General features: G+C 45.7%; 1 protein-coding gene across 1 annotated transcript in view; it reads right to left on the bottom strand.

Annotated features, from left to right (window-relative positions):
- The window catches only part of LOC309333242 (nuclear pore complex protein Nup214-like), a 39,322-nt gene extending 29,798 nt beyond the window's left edge, over positions 1 to 9,524 (bottom strand). The window contains exon 1 of the mRNA XM_081846664.1: positions 9,415 to 9,524. Within this exon, the coding sequence (XP_081702790.1) occupies positions 9,415 to 9,463 (49 nt within the window). The 5' untranslated portion in view covers positions 9,464 to 9,524. The remainder of the gene's footprint in view (positions 1 to 9,414) is intronic.
- Between the last annotated feature and the right edge of the window lie 11,631 nt (positions 9,525 to 21,155).

Genomic DNA, 21,155 nt, shown 5'->3' with positions numbered 1-21,155 from the left:
CCTCCATTAGTGGGTATATCAAATAGTCTTTCAATGTCTTATAGTACTTGGAGGTAAGACCATCTGGCCCTGGAGATTTGCCCAGTTGCATGTTCTGGATGGCTTCTTCCATCTCTTGTTGTGTTATTTTATAGTTCAGGATAGTTCTATTACTCAATGACAATCTTGGTAAACCATTCTTCTTTAAAAATTGTTCTATCTCCAATTCGTCTTGCGGCCCTTGTGTATATAATTGCTTGAAATATCTCTGGAAGCACTTTCTGATCTCCACTGGGTTCTGAATGTTTTTTCCTTCAGTTTCTAAATTTGTTACGGTATTCAATTTTTGTCTCTTTTTCAGCTGCCATGCTAGCAGCTTTCCACATTTATTTGCTGATTCAAAGGATCTCTGTTTCATTAACTTAATTTTCCATTCCACTTCCTGGTTCATCAATTTTGCATACTGCGCTTGATAAAGTTTAATTTCTCTTAAAATCTCCTTTGATTTTGGTCTGGATCTTAACTTCCTCTCACCTTCTTTAATTTTCTCCAAAATCTTGTCTTTTTTCTCATTCTGTGCTTTTTTCTTTATAGTGTTCTGTTGTATCAGAGACCCTCTCATGACCGACTTACTCGCGTCCCAGACAGTTCTTTTTTCCACCATGGTGTTCAGATTAATCTCAAAATAGTCCTTCAAAGCCTTTTGGGCCTTTTTAATAATCTCCTGATCTCTAAACAGATTGTCATTCATCCTCCATCTAAAGGAGCCGGTTGGGGTTAGTCTCATGTCCATCTTTACAGCGCTATGGTCGGAGCAGGTCTTTGGGCAGATTTCCACTTTTTTTATCTTGGGTGCCAGGCCTCTAGTTGTCCATATTTGGGCGATTCTTGTCCATGTCAGTTGGGCTTCAGAAAAAAAAGTTCCCTCTCTTCCTAGGGGGTTCTTTGTTCTCCAGATATCAATCAAGTCCATGTTGTCAGTAAGTTCAAATAATGTTTTAGGTAGTCTGCCTTCTTTTGTTACATTTTGACTATGTGACTTATCCATGTTGGTTGATACCACCCCATTCATATCTCCCATCATAATGATGTTATCATAGTTCAGATAGTCCAGCATTATCTCATGCAACTTCTTGTAAAATTCCGATTTTCCATCGTTTGGCGCATAAATTCCTAATATCAAAACCTTTTGTCCTTGATTCTGAATCTCAATTGCCAGGATTCTTCCTTGTTCATCTTTAAATAAAAATTTTGGTGACAGGCTCTCTTTTGCATATATCACCACACCTCTTTTCTTAACTCGATCCGAAGAAATAAATTCTTGGCCTAATCTTTTATTTATTAACACTTTTCTATGAAGCCTAGTCACATGTGTTTCTTGCAGGCAAATAATGTCCAATTGTTCTTTTTTTCAAAATGTGAAATATCCTTCTCCTTTTCTCCGGGATGTTGGCGCCATTTATGTTCCAACTCAGAAGTTGCAGAGACATCCTGGGTATATCTGTTATTGTCCTGGTGGTGGTGTCTTTTTGTCCTGGTCTTCAGACCCCAAGGGTGTAGGTATAGATGCAGGCGATGGACCAGCCCCAGAAGGTTCTTCAATCCCTTTCTGAAGGTCCTCTCCGTAGATATTCAAAAATTTGTCTCTGTCTTCAGCTGTTTTAATTTTCACCTTCTTCCCCCTGAACGTGAAAGAAAGTCCTTGTGGAAATTCCCACCTAAAGATAATTGAGTTACTCCTCAACAGCCTTGTTAGTTCAAGGTAGGTTGATCTAAGGTCCAGAAGTTGTCTAGGAATGTCCTTGTAAATCTCTGCTCTTTTGTCCGAAATTTCCAGTGACTTTCCGTAGTGTAGTCCTAATATCTTGTCTCTTTCCTCCTTGGATCTCAAAGTGATCAAACAGTCTCTGGGCTTGTCCTTTCTTGTTAATCTCCCAAGTCTGAAGGCGGTCACAATTTTAAAGTCCTCTTCTTCCTTCAAGGGCCACCACTTAGAAAATTCCTTTGTCAAAAAGTCAATTAGGTTTCCTTGTTCAGATTCAAGTTCTGGTACGCACCTCAATCTTAGATTGTTTTCCCGGGCCCGAAGTTCGATCATAGACAAATAGGCCTGATGTTCCCCGACCTGCTTGTGGAGTGGTCTTACCTCCTGCTCCAGTGCCTCAGTTTTCTGGATAGCTTCTTCTGCCAATTTCCGGTTTTCTACAGTGGATTCAGTTAATTTGCCAATTGCTTGTGCATTCGAAGCCACCTGCTCAGTTAATTTGTTGACAGAATCTCTAGTCTGGTCAATCTTAGCCGTTTGTTCATCCACTTTTTTGTCAAGGCCTTCCAATTTTTCAAGTATTTTATCTAATACTGAAGCAGATCCCCCTGATGCCATGTCTTCTCCCTGCAGCTGTTCGGTTCCTTCTAGTTCCAAAACATTAGGGGCAGAAGATCTTCGTGGCTGTGAAACTAAGGTCAAGGTTGCTTGCTTTTTTCCTCTAGCCGCTCTTGTTTGTCTCCCAGTACCGCTCATTCCAATTCTGTCTGCTAGTCAAGGTCAAATTAAATATGTTCCCATGAGAATCCACAAGCCCATAAAGTAAACTTTTAGGAGGAAAAGAAACCAAAAGGAAAGTCACGTATAGTTGTAAGTCCAAAATCCTCTAGAGGGAGCCCACCTTTGTTATAGGGAAGAAGTCAAAAAAATCCAATTTTTAATGTCCCTTATTTAAATCTTCAACCTTTTTCCAAATTTCCGTATTTGCACAGTCCAAACAGCCTTTAGTTTCCCAAAAGACCTTCAGATTGGTTATATTTAGCAGAGTTGGTCTCAAAGTATGACAATGTCTCAATAAGTGCAGAGTGTAACAGTTCAATGTAACAGTTCCAGCAAAGCTCAGTTAATAATACCTTCAACAACAAAGTATCAAAATCTTGCAATCTGACAGCTCTGTTATCTAGGCGATCCTACTGCCAGGGATTCTTTAACAATTTGTAAATCCAAACGGTGCAGGTACCAAACAGTTCGTATTCCAAAATAATACTTTTAAACAAGTTAAATCCTAAAGCAGTTTCAATAGATGTGAGAATTGCTTTGCCTTTTAACGCCTCTTCAAAGGCTCCAAATATCAAAGTCTTTGCTTTAAGTCTTACGCAGTGGCAAGAGACGGACTTCCTGGTTTCGTCTCTCGCTTTTAGCCGAATTAACAAGAATTTATCGTCCAAATCTTTCTTTCTTTCTTACTCACGAGTTGTTGATTTCCAGCCGAATTGTTCCAGGAAAAGAGGACAGCGCTCGCTGACAGCAGCTACGCGGCTTCACTTCGCAGAAAGAGCGATTGACTCACAGCACCGCGCCAACCCTTCCACGTTCCGGGACCTCTTACGGGGTCCCTTCTACGTTTCGGGGGGCACTCCTGGTGCCCGCCGAGTCCCACGGCCACAGGCTATCGCTGCCTGTGGTTTTCCGATGTGGGTCTCCGCTGCGCCGTAGCGGACGACCCGTTTCTGCGGAGCTCCCTCTTCACAGCTAGAAGAGAGCAGCCATTGCCAGACGCGCCGCCTCCGGAAGTCCCCACTTTGACATGAAGGATCTTGGTGAGGTATCCAACTATCTTTCTCTGCAGGTGGAGAGGGACCAAGCAGGTAATTTTCTGGTACACCAAACACAGAAAATTGCTGATGTATTAACCAGGTTGAATTTGGTTGATGCAAACCCAGCAGACACACCGATGCTGACAGGTTACCAGGTAGATAGTACTGCTGAAGCATTTTCTGACACCACACTTTACAGATGCATTCTAGGCAAGCTGAATTTCACTGCTAGATGTTCAAGACCTGACATAGCTGTAAGCACTAACCTGCTTAGCAGACATGCCAACAATCCTACTGTTCAGGATTGGAAAGCTCTGAAGCGCATAGCCCGCTATTTGAAGGGGACTTTGCACTACAGGCTGAGGTTCACCCGTCAGAAGACTGGAGGTCTTGAAATCTTTGCAGATGCTAGTTTTGGAAGTGACACCACGGATGGTACAAGCACTTCTGGAGTATGCTACATGTACAACCACTGTCTGTTTGACTGGCTGTGCAGGAAACAGACGACAGTAAGCCTAAGTTCCTGTGAAGCAGAACTCAATGCTCTGTCATTTTCACTCATGGATTGTGAATGGTTGATGCAACTATTTCAGGACATCAGAGTTTCTGTGAAATGTCCTATACAAGTGTATCAATACAATAGATCCTGCTTGGCTTTGCTGAACTCAGAGAGTTGCAAGCAAAGAACCAAATACTTATAATAATAATAATAATTTATTATTTATACCCCGCCCATCTGGCTGGGCCTCCCCAGCCACTCTGGGCGGCTTCCAAAAGAATATTAAAATACTATGATACATCAAACATTAAAAGCATCCCTAAACAGGGCTGCCTTCAGATGTCTTCTAAAAGTCTGGTAGTTGTTGTTCTCTTTGACATCTGGTGGGAGGGCATTCCACAGGGAGGGCGCCACTACCGAGAAGGCCCTCTGCCTGGTTCCCTGTAACTTGGCTTCTCGCAGTGAGGGAACCGCCAGAAGGCCCTCGGTGCTGGACCTCAGTGTCCGGGTAGAACGATGGGGGTGGAGACGCTCCTTCAGGTATACTGGACCGAGGCCGTTTAGGGCTTTAAAGGTCAGCACCAACACTTTGAATTGTGCTCGGAAACGTACTGGGAGCCAATGTAGGTCTTTCAAGACCGGTGTTATATGGTCTGGGCGGCCGCTCCCTGTCACCAGTCTGGCTGCTGTGTTCTGGATTAGTTGTAGTTTCCGGGTCACCTTCAAAGGTAGCCCCACGTAGAGTGCATTGCAGTAGTCCAAGCGGGAGATAACCAGAGCATGCACTACTCTGGCGAGGCAGTCCACAGGCAGATAGGGTCTCAGCCTGCGTAGCAGATGGAGCTGGTACACAGCTGCCCTGGACACGGATTTAACCTGTGCCTCCATGGACAGCTGTGATTAAGTTACATCGTGCAAGAGAGTGTATTCAGAAAGGACTCATTCAGGTGTCCTACATGCCAGGAAATGAAATTCCTGCTGATCTGTTGTCTAAGGTTATTCACAGAGAACAACTTAAGGTTTATGTACAGAGGTTGCAATTGGGTTGAACCACAGGTACTACAGGTTACACGGAAAGGGGGAGGATGTTAGGATATAGTTCCGTTCCTCCTTAAAAGAGTCAGGCATGATTGTTGTGTGTCACATGCCTGTTTACTCCCTGCACTGTTCTCGCTGGGAACTTCTGTTTTGTATATAGCTTTTGTTCTGGCTGTTTTCCTCGACACGGATGCAAGCAGTCATGTTTTTCCTTTGTTCTGACCTACGTTGAATAAAGCTGTAAATATGCTCTTCTGTCTGAATCTTCCGTTGCAAAGACTGCTGAAAAGGGCGTGCATGAGTCTTGGAATGTGTCTGAGGCTATTGTCGCTAATTGACTGATGCTGTTTCCACGGGAGACCGGTGATCATCCGGAGACGACGTGGAGGCCTGATGCCTCTGTCTCCCTGGCAGTATCCCAACAGTTTTCCCACATAGTGGGCTGCCAAATGCATCCTGGAGGCCCATAAGTAGGATGTGAAAACCAAAGCCCACTCCTCCATTGTCTGGCCCCTAGCATGCTAACAACTGTGGACAAACTTTGCCCTCCTTCATGTATTTCTCTACTGCCCGTTAAAGACCACAAAGACAGCTCGTGGCAGAAAATTCCACACATTAAATTCTGCATTGTCCAAAGAAGTAATTTCTTTAGTCTGTCCTGAATCCCTAACCCTAAAAACTTGAGTTTGAGTATTATAGAAAAAGGAAGTGGGGAATCCTATATCCCCCCCTCCTCCTCCACACCATGAATAATTTGATACACCTCTATTGTACCTATGCATCAAGTGTGGGTATGATGGAACAGTGGTGAGGAACCAGTGGCCCTTCAGACATGGCTGGACAACAACTCCCATCATTCCTGACCACTGTGCCCTGCTGGCTGGGGCTGATGGAAGCTGGAGTCCAATGACATCTGGAGGACCACAGGTTCCCCATCCTTGGGATAGAAGCTGGGGGGAGGGAATTCAATTTTTTAAAAGCAACACCCAACCCCTAAGTTCCCTCTTACGAAAGGTGCCACTTATGATAATTCTGGCTGACCTTCTCTTCCTTCTTTGACCTAAAAAAACCACATCTGCACACTGGCTCTGTTCACAGGTCATGCATGACAAGTCAGGACAAGTTACAGATAGGTAGCCGTGTTGGTCTGCCATAGTCAAAACAAAACAAATTCCTTCCAGTAGCACCTTAAAGACCAACTAAGTCAGTTCTTGGTATGAGCTTTCGTGTGCATGCACACTTCTTCAGATACACTGAAACAGAAGTTTCCAGACCCTTCTATATAGTGAGAAGGTGGGGAGGGGTATTACTCAGAAGGGTGGTGGGAATGGGTGATTGGCAGATAGCTGTGATGAGCCTGTTGACGACTCTTAACGACTGCAGTAGGTCTTACAGGAAAAAGCAAGGGGTGAAAAGGTGAAAAATGGCTTTGTCATGTATAATGAGATAAGAATCCAAGGTCTTTGTTCAGACCAGGTTTCTCCATGGTTTTAAGTTTGGTGATAAGTTGTAATTCAGCAGCTTCTCTTTCCAGTCTATTTCTGAAATTCCTTTGTAGTAAAACAGCTACTTTGAGATCTTGTATAGAATGTCCTGGGAGATTGAAGTGTTCTCCTACTGGTTTCTCTGTCTTGTGATTCCTGATGTCCGATTTATGTCCGTTTATTCTTTGGCGTAAGGTCTGGCCTGTTTGTCCAATATAGAGAGCTGAAGGACACTGTTGGCATTTTATGGCATACACAATGTTAGACGATGAGCAATTAAATAGTCCCGAGATGGTATGTGTGATGTTGTTGGGGCCAGTAATGGTGTTGTCCGGGTGTATGTGGCAGCAAAGTTGGCATCTGGGTTTATTGCAGGCTCTGGTGCCAGTGTCCGTGTTAGGTCTGGTTGTAGTATTATTGTGGGTTAGGAGTTGTTTAAGACTGGGTGGCTGTCTGTAGGCAATGAAAGGTCTTCCTCCCAGAGCTTGAGAAAGAGAACTGTCATTGTCCAGGAGAGGTTGCAGATCTCTGATGATGCGTTGTACTGTTTTAACTTGGGAGCTGTATGTGATGACTAGAGGTGTTCTGTTATTTTCTTTTTTGGGTCTGTCTTGCAGCAAGTTCTCTCTGGGTATCAGTCTGGCTCTGTTGATCTGTTGTCTAACTTCATCTGTTGGGTATTTTTAGAACTAATGCCATAAAATGCCAACAGTGTCCTTCAGCTCTCTATATTGGACAAACAGGCCAGACCTTACGCCAAAGAATAAACGGACATAAATCGGACATCAGGAATCACAAGACAGAGAAACCAGTAGGAGAACACTTCAATCTCCCAGGACATTCTATACAAGATCTCAAAGTAGCTGTTTTACTACAAAGGAATTTCAGAAATAGACTGGAAAGAGAAGTTGCTGAATTACAACTTATCACCAAACTTAAAACCATGGAGAAACCTGGTCTGAACAAAGACCTTGGATTCTTATCTCATTATACATGACAAAGCCATTTTTCACCTTTTCACCCCTTGCTTTTTCCTGTAAGACCTATTGCAGTCGTTAAGAGTCGTCAACAGGCTCATCACAGCTATCTGCCAATCATCCATTCCCACCACCCTTCTGAGTAATACCCCTCCCCACCTTCTCACTATATAGAAGGGTCTGGAAACTTCTGTTTCAGTGTATCTGAAGAAGTGTGCATGCACACGAAAGCTCATACCAAGAACTGACTTAGTTGGTATTTAAGGTGCTACTGGAAGGAATTTGTTTTGTTTTAAGTCAGGACAAGTTGTTGCCTTATTGGGAACAAGGGGCATGTTTCTGCAAAGTTGTCTGATCCCTCCTCACTTTGCTCTTACCCTGGCATGAGACAGGAGAAATAAGTCAGGAAGCCACAACTAAGTCTGGCTTCCGGTAACATCCAAAGCTGAGGCTGGGATTTGCTTTTCCCAAACAAGGTAGGATTTGAAAGCAAACGAAGAACCATGATTGAAGGCTGTGGCTTGTGATTCTGACTTGCCAGGGAAAAACAAACCACACTTGGGTTTGTCATAAGAAGGCAAGCTTAACTGTGCCCTCTCGGTATGCTTCTCCTGCTTGCACCAGAGGGAGCAGCCAAGTGAGAGCAACCAGGCTGGGCAGGTTTCACTTCCTGCTAAACCATGGTTTACTGGAACACACAAGCATCACCTGCATTTCAACTGAGGCTGCCCTGCAGATGTACATAGAGGAATCATGATACCGGCTAATCTTATTTTCTGTCTGTTTCCCAACAAATAAAAAATAAAAAATATATATCCCTGGCATGGAATTAACTCCCCTCCCCCAGTCTTCTATGCAGCTCACAGTTTTTACTGTTTTACGTGGACACTTTTCAACGCACACTTCCATCTTATTAACAGGCTGCCTGTCCGCTACAAGAAATGACTACCAATATAGCTCCTTGCTGTTTTTGACTGGAGGTGCATTTTAATACCCTGGGTGAAATTCCAGTCTGACGAATGTAACAGATACTACCCGGTTGTAAACACAACTGTCGGGGGGGGGGGGGGGAGAGAGAGCTGCAGCTGAATTATTTAGCAGAGATTAGAGATCCAGTGACACTTTTGTCCATGAGCCATTGGGTTTTACCTATGTCCTCCAAGTTTCGTGGGAACCAATGCATGTATTGCAAGTTAAGAACATAAGAAGAGCCTGGTTGCTGCACCAGGGCATAAGTCTAGCTGGCTCAATATCCTATTCTCACTGTGGCCGACCAGATGCCCCAGTGAGAAGCTTGCAAGCAAGACTTGAGTGCAGCACTGCTCTCCCCTCTTGCAATTCTCAGCAACTAGTATTCAGAGTCAAGCTGCCTCCGATAGCTCTATATATCATTTTCTACCGTAAGGGGACCTGCGGCATGCAAAGCAGGTGCTCAACCATTGAGCTGTGGTCACTTCCTTTCTGCCATCCACCAGTACCAGTGGCACAGGGAACCAGCACCTGACCTACAGAGCTCCTGGTCTGAGCTGCAGAGCACCCTGATATGAATTTAAGAAGAGCCTGGGTGCTGGATCTGGCCAAAGGCCCATCTAAATCCACCATCCTGTTCTCACAGTGGTCAACCAGATGCCCCAAAAGGAAGCCTGAAAGCAGGACCTAAGCACAACCGTTAAAAGTCACAACATACAAAGGTCACCCATCCTTTTGGAGCCTGTGGGAACACTGATATAGTATTGAGGGCACCATCTTCTGTGGTTGCTTCTCCCAACCCTCCTCTTGGGTCAGTTCACTACATATCTAGAGAAAGATGTGATCTACAATTTGATGACAACAAAAAGAAGAAGACCTGTTTTACCGTAATCAACACTTGTATACATGGTTGCCTCCTCCCTCCCTCTGTGCATGTGTCTGACTCCACTTTCTTCCCTGACTCCTGCAGCACCTCGCTTTCTCTCCCCTCACTGCCTCTCGGTTGTTCGCTTTTCCTCCCAACACACTCTGGAATTGAAGGAATGGGTTTCTGTGCAGTCAGTTTGAAACGGGATCCAACCCCCCCCTTTTCTTCTTTCTCCAAGGGAAACAAAACAAATTCCTTCCAGTAGCACCTTAAAGACCAACTAAGTCAGTTCTTGGTATGAGCTTTCGTGTGCATGCACACTTCTTCAGATACACTGAAACAGAAATTTCCAGACCCTTCTATATAGTGAGAAGGTGGGGAGGGGTATTACTCAGAAGGGTGGTGGGAATGGGTGATTGGCAGATAGCTGTGATTCTCCAAGGGAGCATTTCTAAAATGCATTAACTTGAGCTGTTGAGCAAATGCATAACAAGAACACAGCTGTATAAACAAAGCTCTCTCCTTTATCAGTCACAGCAAAGGATGACCTTGGCTGTTCCAGTGGAGTAGGGATGGCACGTCTAGGTCTTATCTTACATTCTGAACACACTCTGAAGCGCAGACCTAGTCCGGGAACAGCGCCAGAGTGCTTGGAGTTGGTGACCTCTTGCTCCAAGATAAGAGTATAGGAACAGGAATACCCTTTTATGGTCAGAGGTACAGGAAGGAAAACCCTTTTATGGTTAAGAGTACCGGAGCAGGAACACCTGTGATGTCAACCTGCGTGTACAAGCTGACATGACTGGATTCCTGGTGAAGGGGGGAGAGGGTGCCTGGAGGATATATATACTGCATGAGAACTCTCATTTCTTTGGACTTCTTGTGGACTCACCACACAAGTGCCTTTCTGCTGCTCTGGAGAGCAGAAATAAAGAACTCTTTCTCTGAACCAACCCTCGGTGTCATTTGACTTCCTTCCTCCCGTCCGGGAGCAACGCAGAGCCCACCAATCGGTAAAGTCTAATAAGGCTACAGAATCACACCCTTTGCACCTCCTGGCTGCACAGTTTTCTGTTTGGCTGCCAATCTGAGCCTTGAAAAGAAGAAAGAAGTAAAAAGTGGAAGGGAGAACACAAGAACATCAGAAATGTCTGGCTGCTGTATCAGGCAAGTGGCTCATCTTGACCTGTACCAGGTTCCCACAAGGCCCAACCGGAAGCCACAAGGGAAAAGCCACAAGAAAACTCAAAGCCAATGTCCCCTACGTGATGATGTGTAAGTTGGCCTAGAACGCAAGATCTGATGTAACTGTTGTTCAAAAGGCAGGAGGATCTTCCCCATGCTAGAAGAACGAGTTCTCCCCATTTCTCCCCATAGTGGGGAAAGCTTGGTTGTAGAGCATCCACTCTACATGCAGAAGGTCCCAGGTTCAATCCCTAGCATCTCTAGGTAGAGCTGGGAATGTCCCCTGCCTGAAACCCTGGGAGAAGGGCCATTTCTGCCAGTCAGCACTGACACTACTGGGGCAGATGAACCAAAGGGTCTGACTTGGCGGAAGGCAGCTTCCTATGTCCACAATAAGAAACAATAGACAAACTAACACCTGCTTTAGTCGGGCTGGAGAACCCAAAGCCTTGAGATGCCACGCTCCCTCCACCAGAGCTGAATGTGCCCATCGGCTTCTGCTCGCCAAAGGAGGTGGTGGTGCCAAATCCAAAGGTCTTGGCACCGCTGTTTCCAAAAAGGCTTGACGTATCTGGGGCAGGGAGAAATGAGAGTCTTTTCTTACATACCAGAAAAAGGCCCACCTCCCCCCAAAAGTGCCCAAAGCCCAATGGGGGGGGGAGACACAATGAGGATCAGGGGTTTAAGATGGCACATGTCACCGCTTGCCTATTGTGAGAAAGAATCGGCACCAGATGAACAGCATCTTTTCTGGAAATTGAAATACTTTTTTTTCTTTTTCATTTAACTTCAGGACCATTAGATTTATTATCTGAACTGCTACTGCTGCTATACCACATGCACACACATATACACTCCTCCCTGAGAAGATTGGATGGAATTCTCTTCCTGGTCAAATAGGCTAGACACACTAGGTTGTTTTTCCTCCCCTAGGCACTATTTGGCTTTCTGGGCTCGCTCAAGCCATCTGCTTTTCAGAAGAGGTTGACCATCTGAACCAGCAACAACCAGTCTGGAATCAAAGAAGTGATGCCTGCAGGGGATGGGGGGCTTTGTATCAAACTGCCCATCAACAACAACAACAATATTTATTACGGCCATAGGCCCATACAGGTAAAAACAACACATAAATAACAGCTTGTGCACATGGGAAAAAAAACAGCCGCTAAAACACCACTATAACAATAAAATACTATAAAATAGAATGGCATACTACGCCTTAGTTAGCTTGTAGTGCTCCTTGGCGTCGCTTTTGGGTAAGGACAGCGACCAGGAACCTAGCCACATTCAGGGTCGTATGAGTATCCTTATCCTGCAAGATTTGAGCAAGGTGGAATTTTGGTGGGGTACCCTCTAGTTTCTGTATGATTGATCCCAACAAATTTGCCCGTGGCACATTGAACAGGGGGCAAGTGAACATGATGTGCTGGAGCGACTCTGGCGTCTCCTTATCACATTCGCACGTGGCGGGGGCTTGGCCCTTTGAGAATCTATGTCTCAAGACTTTGGAGGGAAAAACGTTGAACCTCGCTTTGGTGAAGGCCAGTCTATGGGCAACAGTCGAAAGGGAGGAGAGGTATGATGGAACGCAGTAAGTTAAAGTGATACCAATGTTCTGGGGCGAACAAACACCTCCCCCCAGCATATAATTTCGCTGTAGATCGATGTCATCCAGTCTTTGGCGGATCAGTCTTTGAGCAGTAATTTGGTCTAGTTTTAGGGAATCTGAAGGAGAGATTCCATAACTCAGGAGTTTGGCATGAATTCTACTAGTCCAAAGGCTAGAGAATTCATCTCGCCATAAGCATTGGACAAGGTAGTCGTTTGGTAATCTATGCCACAATGATAACCAATAATTGAAGACTTGCTTCCACAGGCAAGTTTCTAAGGATGAGATCTTCAGTTCTAGTCGCATGGCTGCGTTGCTTACGCACAGGGGGAGCATTAGGAGCCGACGCAGGAATTGATTTTGCAGTGTCTCAAGAGGAGCAAGATCTGTCATCACGGCCCAAAGCGGGGCAGCATAAGCAAGCACGGCAACCACTTTTGCCTTGAACACCTTTAGGGCCGAGGGAACATGCAAAGCTCCATCCGAAAAAAAGAATCGGAGGAGCGCATATGACAGAGTTTTGACCTTGTTAAGTAGGTGTTGAATTTGAGCTTTCCACCCCAAATTGTGTTGAAAAATAACTCCTAGGTATTGAAATTTTAGGACTTGCTCTATTTTTGCTCCACCAAGCTTCCATTCGTATAATCTCCGGCTTCTGGAGAAAATCAGAATCTTGGATTTAGCATGGTTGATGGTTAATTGGTTGAGTTGACAATACGTGGCAAAGATCTTCAAAGCTCTGGTTAGTCCAACACGTGTATAAGATAGAATTACCGCGTCGTCCGCATATAAAAGGAGTGGGCAGCGGTAATCCGCAAGTCTAGGCGCGTGTGTACTTGGAGATGAGTTAACTAGGGGTGCTCGCATGTCGCTGATGAATAGGTTGAATAGACAGGGAGCCAATATACATCCTTGGCGCACTCCCTTGTTTATTGGTATCGAATTTGTGAGGTCGCCCGCAGGAGTAAGTCTCACTCTAGCAAGGGTACCTTCATGGAGCTGACTTATAAGCCATAGGAGTCTTCTATCAATGCCCTGTTTCGCAAGTTTCTCCCATAGAATATTTCTAGGAACGCTGTCAAAGGCTGCCTTTAGGTCTAAGAAGGCAGCACAGAGGTAGCCCCGGGGAGGAGAGGAGTACTTTCGTGCCAGATGGTAAAGAACTATCGCATGATCGGTTGTAGAGCGTTTAATTCTGAACCCTGCTTGTTCGTGGCCAATCTGATTAGTCCCATCTACCCATCGCAATAGTTTAGTCAGCAAAAAGCTGGCATAAATTTTCCCTATGATCGAAAGGAGGCTGATGTTACGGTAGTTTTCCGGCTCCATTGGAGAACCTTTTTTATGAATTGGTACTATAATGGCCTCCTTCCATATTTTGGGGATGAGGCCAGAAGCGTTGATTGCATCGAAGGTTTTGGCCAAGATGCCAGCCCACCATTTTGGGTGTAGTTTAATGGCTTCAGCAGGGATCAGATCGGGCCCTGGGGCTTTACCCGGTTTCAGCTGAGCTATTAGCTTGGCTATTTCGTCAGGATCGGTGGGAGGCCAAATAGGTAGGTGGGTAAACAGATGCGTCAGGTGGTCGGAGGGAGCATCTGCCTGTGAGAAGCATTTCTTCAGGAACAATTCCCATGTCGGTGCAGGGATGACTGCCCTTGGGTATTTCCTCACCCTTCTGTTGATCAAAGACCAGAATTCCCTGGATCTGTGTGATTTTGAAGCAGTAATCAAAGCCTGCCAGCGATTGTGTTGCCACTCACGTTTGGCAATTTTCTGCGTGCGTTTGTAAACTAGCTTGGCTTGTGCATAACTAGCTGGCAGAATAGCTGCATCGGAGGTCTTATATACATTATATATAGCACGAAGGCGCTGTCTTGCTTGTTTACACTGAGAATTATACCAGGGGGCACCGTAAGTATATTCATTTCGATTTAATATTTTGGGTGGTAACCTGAAGAAGGACGTAAGATCAGTCGTATGATGGTGGAAACATTTCAGCACTATGCAATGCTCGTCTGAGGCAGAGCCTATGTTGGGATGGGGCCCGAGGATTACTTTTTGAAAGAATTCCTGATACCTTTGAGCCTGGGTCTCCGACCATTTGATTCCTCTTACTTGGAGAGATTCGTTGGTTACCATCTGGGTCGCATGTCTATGAGCCTCCGACTGCCAGTTCAGGGAGAGCTTGGCTACAAGGGGAAGATGATCACTAGATTGTACATTCTCGATCTTAAAGGTGGAAATACACTTAAGTAGATCCCTGGAGACCAACAGGTAATCGAGGACGCTGTTTGATTTAACGCTCAGGTGGGTAAAATCCCCAGGAATGTCAGGGAGACATGTGCCATTTAAGGGGACCAGATTTAAACGGATGGCCATTTGATAGAGGAGTACTCCAGCCTCATTTGCTCTGTGGTCTTTAGAAGTTCTCCTCATGATATGTTCCAGATCATAATTATCAAGGTTTGGAGTAACCCACCATTTGGCTTTGGTCAGCGAGTCCCAGTTTGCTGCTGTGCGGGCGTTAAAATCGCCACCTATTATGGCCGGGGTATTAGGAAACTTAACATAGCATGAGAGCAGATGCTCTTCTAGCGAGCCCCATTTAGAGCCAAGTTCAGTGGAAGAACCCCCAGGTGGCAAGTAGACATTTGTAACTAGAAGTGAGATCTTTTCCCCCGCAATCAGCCCGGTAAGGGCGTAAGGAGGCAAGGCCTGTACTAGGGTAAGTTTAGAATGTAGGTTGAGGGAGATGCCTATTATTAGGCCCCCTTTAGGGCGGCCTCCTTTCAGGGAGGGGCAGGCAGGGAGTTCTAGAAGCTCAAAGCCATTTAGGACAATTTTCTCTACTTCCCACGATTCTTGGAACAAGATGATATGAAACAGGTTAATATACTCCAAGAATTCTGGATCAAGTTTTTTTCCCCTCCAGCCCGCAATGTTCCAGCTGAGGACTGATAGGGGGGAGTTCCTGTTGTGTCCAATTCGCTGTCATTTCAGGGAGAGATGTGTGTCCTTAGGGGGCAGGGCAGACCCCACAAAAAAGTCAGTTATTTTACTTTGCATGGCTGGCACCTGCTGAGGGTACCTAGTCTTGAAGTTGGTAGTGAGGTGTTCTGACTGGTGTAACAGGACGGGTCTCCTGCTGGCTGACCCAAGGGCGGACACTTCAGTGGGAAACTCCACAGGATTTGCTGAGACTGCCCCACCGCGAGGTCTAAAGATCGCCGATGAAACCATTTGATTTATATGTCCGGCCGGGTCTTCAATCAAATCCGGGCCATTTTTTGATGTAGGTGGAACACTCCCCTGACCTGATGCTAGCGAAGATACTGGGGATGCTTGGCGTACTGGTACCGTTTGTATGTCGGGTCTATGCCGCTCAGGGGAATATGAGGACTCCAGTTCCGGCATTGATGGATTAGTTGGTAAGGAATTGTTTTGGTGGAAGGAACTCTGGGCTACACTCTTCAGCGGGGATCTCTTGGAGGGCGAGTCAAAATTTATCAAGAGTAGAGATGAGGGGCCTACTTGTGAGACAAAACCTGGGTCTGCCAAGCATCGGTGGGTTTTGCCCTCAAGTGGGCGAGGCGTGGGTTTAGGAACTGGACTAAGGTAAGGAAGACTTCCTGCTTCCTTAAAACACGGCTCCGAAGAGCTGGCAGGATTATCCTGAGAAGTGAGCAGGACTTTTCCGTTCTTCTGGACATGTATGAGCTGATGATTAAGTACTTCTAGTCTATCGATTATTTCTTGTTGTTCCCTCGGTGGGAGGTCGCCAAAGGTGGCTAAAAGCTCTCTTTCCTCCGGCGGGGTCAGAAGATTACTTGCGCCAGTGGGTTTCTTTAGAGCTCGTGGGGGTGTAGAGTAAGTCCAGTTTCGGTGTGGATGGATATCCTCCGGGAGAGGAGGCTCGATGTCACGAGGTGCTCCCGACCTCTCCGACAGAGTCCGCTCCTTGCCGTGACCGGCGAGTAGAAGGGGGTGGATCTTACTATCCATAAAAACTCTTGTTGGGGTGATATCGTACCTAGCCAAGAGTGATTTCTGCCTGATGATAACTGAAGGGATCCTTGGAGAGTAAAACGCAAGCATCACTTTCTGTGGCCTGAAGTGCTGGTTCAAAGGTAATACTGCAATGAGATCACATTGTGTGGTTTCTATGTTTAGGAGATTGCTTAGATGCTTTTTGACCCCATCCAGAGTGAGCCACCTTGCTGACCCTGCCCCAATGCTTAGGCAGATTTTCTTAGGTTGCAGGGACAATGCTTGATGTTTCAGTGCAGGATTTGATCTATATTTAGGAATCACACTTCCTTTTTTGGTTGAGGGTAAGGTTCTCCGGAACTTCAATTCCCCCGTATCTACAGATGGCTTAGACTTTAACCAGAGGTTATCAATTTTCTGTTCGAGGTTACATAGCTGGGAGGATAGCACATCAATCTTCTTGAATATGCAATTAAGGGTTCTGACCACAAGATGGAGATGTTCATGTTGTTCTTGTCTTGCGCAGTCCTCAGTTCCGGTGTCCTGTACCGCCTTCAGTGGGACACTCCTTCCTCCTCCAAGCTTGCCGTTTGCAGTTTTAATCTGAGGTGAAAATAATTCCTCTGGTGTTGACGTTGTTTCTGGGGACATTAGAGGGTAGAAACGGTTCTGGGTTTTCACCCTATAGCAGTGTTCTGTGGGGACACTCCATTTGCCAGACACGGGGGGGTCGTTTTTTGATTGTTTGGCTCTTGGGGAGGGCAAAGCCTCGTCACAGTCCCTTAGGCGTTTGCCTTGACCCATCGTTATGAGTCGTTTAAAATGAGTCGTTTAAAATAGCAGTGGTTAAAAGGTAATAAAAAGTAATAGAAATAGCAATACAACTGAATGTGAGCTGGCGGGAAACCAGTGAGTCGAAGGCTGCTTCCAAGGCTGCCGGAGAATACAATTATCTGCTCATTAAAGCTGATTTACGATGCAGGCTTCACAGTTATCGGCAATGTGAACTCCTAGCATGGACTCCAACACCCTGGTACAATCTTCAGCAAGAACTTGAAAGGCTGGGAGCCACAACACAAATTTAAGGAGGATTCAAGATGAGCTCCGGCAAATGCGTCTTACCTCATCGCCATCTTGGAAACCAAAAAAACAACTGCCCATCTTAAAATGTGAATACTGAGCTTCATGACACCACAGAAAAGGGCGGGGTGGCCCCTCTATGAAGAGCAGGAGGAAAGATTTTAAATGACAACCATCTATTGATAGCCACCAATAAAAAAATTACCACCTTATCATGGATGCCAGGAATCAAAGTCACATGTAATAAGCAGCAAAATATTATAACAGAGAAATACAGTAAGCATGCAACTTACATGGGGGTTACATTCTGGGGATCTTTCCCAAAGCTAAGGGCTGATGGGAGTTGCAGCCCCATAGGCTTCCAGCCTGTTGGGTTAAGGCTGTAACTCAAACCACTTTTCCACCAGGTTGGAGTTTCTGCTGGTCTCTTCTCATTCCGCCTGCCAAAAGTGTGGGCAGGCAGGAAGTAGGCTAGATACTGGAACCCCTGCCAGCAGCAGTCCACAGGAAGCCCTGAAGCAGAGGGTTCTGGGAGCAGCCCCACTGCTATCACTTGAAGGCCCAATTGGGCCTGTCTCCCTGATGGGTTGAGCAAAAGGGCTACAGATGCAGCCCCACCATTCTGGATTCAGGACACCACTGCTACTTGTTCCTGCATTTTCAGCAAAACAGTGAGACAGATGCACTATAATGTGCACAAAGAAAAAGTATAAAGCCTGTCTTCTCAAAGTGCCTCTACATCCATGTCCAGTTATGGCTCACAGAAGTGAAAGCCTCACTGATCTTCAGAATCAGATCCTCTTTCAAACCCCAGGGCCCAGGAAAGTTCAAAAGAGTACTAGTGTTGTGAGTGTGGAAACTTCTCTTTACCACTCAACGATAAGGCACATGTATATGTTCCAAGACCTCTTTGTCCTTAGATTTAGGGGACTGGGCTCAAGACTGCAGCTTCTTTCTGAACCCAGCCCCCTTTATTAAGTGTGTGTGTGTGTGTGTGTGTGTGTGTGTGAGAGAGAGAGAGAGAGAGAGAGAGAGAGAGAGAGAGAATGGATTATTCACTACATTAATTTGGATTAGAAAACTTATCAGAGTAACACTAATAATAATAATAATAATAATAATAATAATAATAATAATAATTTGTAAGAATATTAACAAACCATCAACTCATAAGAAAAATATCTTGGTGGTGTACAAAATAATTACATTATACAATCAGGGGTGCTGACTTGCCCCTCGCATTGAGGGGGTGTGGCGGTGCGTGACATTATACGCCCCTCTGCACAACGTGTCCCTGCCCGCCTGGCGGCAGCAGGGTATAAAGTGAGCAAAGGGCGATTTCCCCTCTCCACACATCCTGGCTCCACCCAGCACATGAGTGCTCTCCTGGTGGTGGCAGGTGGCAGGGAATGGCGGCCTGCTCAGTATTGGCGGAGCTCAGCCCTCTGCCCACAAATACTGAGGGGACTGAAGCCCTTTCCGCCCCCTATAGTTGGCTGATCATAATACAGAAAAGAATGACCGCTGCTGAATCAAATTAATGCTCTAAAAGTGCTTAGTGGCAGAAAAGCATTTTCAGCAGGTGACAAAATGTCAAAACAGTAGGTACTCATCTCATTTCAATAGGAACAAGGTTCCAAAATACTGGCGCCACTACATTAAAAAGCCTTAGTATGCATTGGAGGTAAATCAGGGAGGGGAACCTTTTTCAGACCAAGGGCAACTTTCCCTTCCGGACAACCTTCCTGGGGCCACATGCCAGGGTGGGCAGGGCCAGTGGCAAATGTGAGTGGAGCAACGAATGGCAATTCTGCCTTTGTACAGTAGGCTAGTTTCTACACACCTTCACATACACAGACCCCTCTCTATCCTCCATCAGGGCAAGCAAGAGGCGTGATCAGAGTTCAAGGACACATTGCAGCCAGGCAAACACACTCAAGGAGGGTGTGAAGTAGGGTTGGTGTGGGGTGGGGCCTTGGGAGAGTTAAGAGTGCTGAGGGTTGTTAAGTGACCCTTCTTCCCCTCCTGGAGTGGTTATTACAATCAATCTTTCTTTCCAGGGAACTCTGGGAACTGTAGCTCTGTGAGGTGGGACAGCAGTCTCCTAACAACTCTCAGCACCCTGAACAAACTACAGTTCCCAGAATTCTGTGGGGGAAGCCATGACTGTTCAAAGTGGGACCATAGTGCTTTAAGTGTATGGTGAGAATGGGGCCTTTAGCAAAACAGAAATGAAAACACAACTTAACACAAAAGTTAAAACACCTCTAAAAGGCCTGACAAGACCTATCTCACATCTAGCAGGAGAGGGGCCCAGAGAAGGGCCTCCAGTGCAGAAATTTAATACAAAAGCAGGTTTGTGTATAAAGAGACACCTAAATGGTACATGGGTCCTAAGCTGCTTATAGGGACACTGAAGTGAGCCCATGTGAACCAAGATTTGAAATCACAAACCCAGGAGCTCTGTAACTAATGGTTGGCTGCCAAGGAGACTTGATCTCCCCACCTCCATCACTTCCAAAATCAATTCCCATTTCCATCCTGGGCTTTGTTGCTATTGTGAAAGCCAAAAGATTCTGGTTGGCCTAGAAGAGGGGTCAGCAAACTTCTTCCGCAGGGGGCCGGTCCACTGTCCCTCAGACCTTGTGGGGGGCTGGACTATATTTTTTGGGGGGGAATCTGCCTTGCCGTGGCAAAGGGGCTTGAATAACTCAGAGAAGCTATGAGCTATGCCAAGCAGGGCACCCAAGATGAACAGGTCATAGTGGAGAGTTTTGACCAAACGTGATCCACCTGGAGGAGGAACCGGCAAGCCACTCCAGTATCCCTGCCACGAAAACTCCATGGACAAAGACAACAGGCATATAAAAGTTATGATGCTGGAAGATGAGCCCCTCAGGTCGGAAGGCGTCCAACATGCTACTGAGGAAGAGCGGAGGACAAGTACAAGTAGATCCAGAGCTGATGAAGCGGCTGGGCCAAAGCCGAAAGGACGCTCAGTTGCAGATATGCCTGGAAGGGAAAGGAAAGTCCAATGCTGTAAAGAAAAATATTGCATAGGAACCTGGAATGTAAGAACCATGAACCTTGGTAAGCAGGATGTGGTCAAAAATGAGATGGCAAGAATAAATATTGACATCCTGGGCATCAGTAAACTAAAATGGACGGGAATGGGCAAATTCAGTTCGGATGACCATCATATCTACTACTGTGGGCAAGAATCCCATAAAAGAAATGGAGTGGCCCTCATAGTCAACAAAAGAGTGGCGAAAGCTGTACTGGGATGCAATCTCAAAAATGATAGAATGATCTTGATACGAATCCAAGGCAAACCTTTTAACATCACAGTAATCCAAGTTTATGCACTAACCACTGGTGCTGAAGAAACTGAAATTGACCAATTCTATGAAGACTTACAACACCTTCTAGAAATGATACCAAAGAAGGATGTTCTTCTCATTATAGGGGATTGGAATGCTAAAGAGACGACTCTACACATGGACATCACCAGATGGGCAGCATCGAAATCAGATTGATTATATTCTCTGCAGCCAAAGATGGAGAAGCTCTATACCAGTGGTGTCTAAATCAAATCCCTTATGAATACACAAATCTAAATCAAATCCCTTATGAATGCACAGTGGAAGTGAGGAACAGGTGTAAGGATTTAGATTTGGTGGACAGAGTGCCTGAAGAACTATGGATGGAGGCTCGTAACATTAGACAGAAGGCAGCAACGAAAACCATCCCAATGAAAAGGAAATGCAAGAAAGCAAAGTGGCTATCTAATGAGACCTTACAAATAGCGGGAGAGAGAAGGCAAGCAAAATGTGATGGAGTACAAAGATTACCATAATAAAGGACAAAAGTGGTAAGGACCTAACAGAAGCAGAAG

The sequence above is a fragment of the Podarcis erhardii genome, assembly GCF_964252035.2.
Source record: "Podarcis erhardii genome assembly, chromosome: W".
Classification (NCBI taxonomy): Eukaryota; Metazoa; Chordata; class Lepidosauria; order Squamata; family Lacertidae; genus Podarcis; species Podarcis erhardii.
The sequence above is the reverse complement of the archived record's forward strand: the minus strand, read 5'-3'. Positions and strand labels throughout refer to the sequence as shown.